At 36.0% G+C, this 1,382-nt stretch overlaps 1 protein-coding gene across 1 annotated transcript in view; it reads left to right on the forward strand.

The window, feature by feature from the left end:
* Positions 1–1,382, forward strand: part of LOC113229089 — an 8,329-nt gene continuing 6,947 nt past the window's right edge. Inside the window, exons 1-2 of the mRNA XM_026462583.1 lie at positions 1–89; positions 225–546. Of these exons, the coding sequence (XP_026318368.1) occupies positions 233–546 (314 nt within the window). The 5' untranslated portion in view covers positions 1–89; positions 225–232. The remainder of the gene's footprint in view (positions 90–224; positions 547–1,382) is intronic.

Raw genomic sequence — 1,382 nt, forward strand, 5'->3', positions numbered from 1 at the left:
AGTCCCGGTCGCCGAACTTGTATGAGTTGTGTACACGTGCTAATGTGACAGCAGACAATCAGCTGAGTACTGACGGTTTTTCCGCAAACGTAAATATCAACTAAATCAATCGACTACTTGCTTGTAAAGCAGTCAACCAAAACAAATAGAAGTGTAAGATACACAATTAACTATGTCCAAATAGAATAATAATTAATTAAATTAATGTTCAATTTATATACAAGGCTCCGATATGGGTAAAAACAACAGCGACCTCACATGCAACCCTCTCAACTCGGTCCGGGAAATTCAAGACTTCTTGCTCAACCCACCGGCGTGGAGGTCCCTGTGCATTGAATTACAGCCGCACAGCGAGTACCAAATAAGGAATTCCGAACTGATCGGCATTGGAGATATATCGAATGTTGACCTGGAGAAGACGTCGGCGTTCTGCCACTTCGATCCGGACTATGAAGACAACAATGTCAAGTTATCGCGCTTCAAAGAAGACTCGTTGCCCAAGACGCTCGTTTGTCACGACATGGCCAATGGGTACCACGACGATAGGTATGTTCGTGCAGTTTAAGTCACCAATTAAGTGACCCTTTACAAAGAAAATATTAATAATAATAATAATAACGCACACACTCAACATAGCACCGCACTACGGAAAATCCTGTGTCGCCGGTGCCATGGACATACATATAGACAACCACAAATTACACACAAACTCACAAGAGAAATAAATGTAAGCCATACAAATATTTCTCCTGGCTTGGGAATCGAAACTGGGACCTCTGTCTCTGTGCGGTAGTCCGGCATGGTAACCGTTCGGCCACAGAGGCAGTTAAATATGGCTGTGCTTTAGAATAGCTGAGTTTGAGTAAGACCTTGATATTATTTTTGAGGTACACCTAGTGAGAAGGAAGCTCCACATTTTCAGTTTTAGGAAACTGACGTGTCCGACATAGTCTACATTTAAAAAAATTTAACTATTGTGTACTTATTAATCTTCTTATTGAATTGATATTCAAATATTTTTTGTGAAATACTCCACTACTTTGTTATAATTATTAATACTATGATGTGCTATGAGTTATGGATAGAAAAAACTTTAATTTTCAAACTAAAGGCTTTAAACAATAATTTTCAAAAATTATGAAAAAAATTTGACACAGTATAGAATAGAATAGAATAAGCTTTATTGCACGCACAAGAAAACAGTGACAATGCAAAAATTATTTAATAAAAGCACACATATGCAGGTTTTTGTACTGCATTTCATCATTCCAAAGTCATCATATTTATAATTAATTAAACCTTAAGGTTTGTAAATTTTTATTGAGTTGATATTGAATTAATTAAATTTTTATTGAATTTATATTCAATTATTTTTTGTGAAA

Source organism: Hyposmocoma kahamanoa, unplaced genomic scaffold, assembly GCF_003589595.1.
Source record: "Hyposmocoma kahamanoa isolate Upper Pololo Valley unplaced genomic scaffold, ASM358959v1 277, whole genome shotgun sequence".
In the NCBI taxonomy this organism is placed as follows: Eukaryota; Metazoa; Arthropoda; class Insecta; order Lepidoptera; family Cosmopterigidae; genus Hyposmocoma; species Hyposmocoma kahamanoa.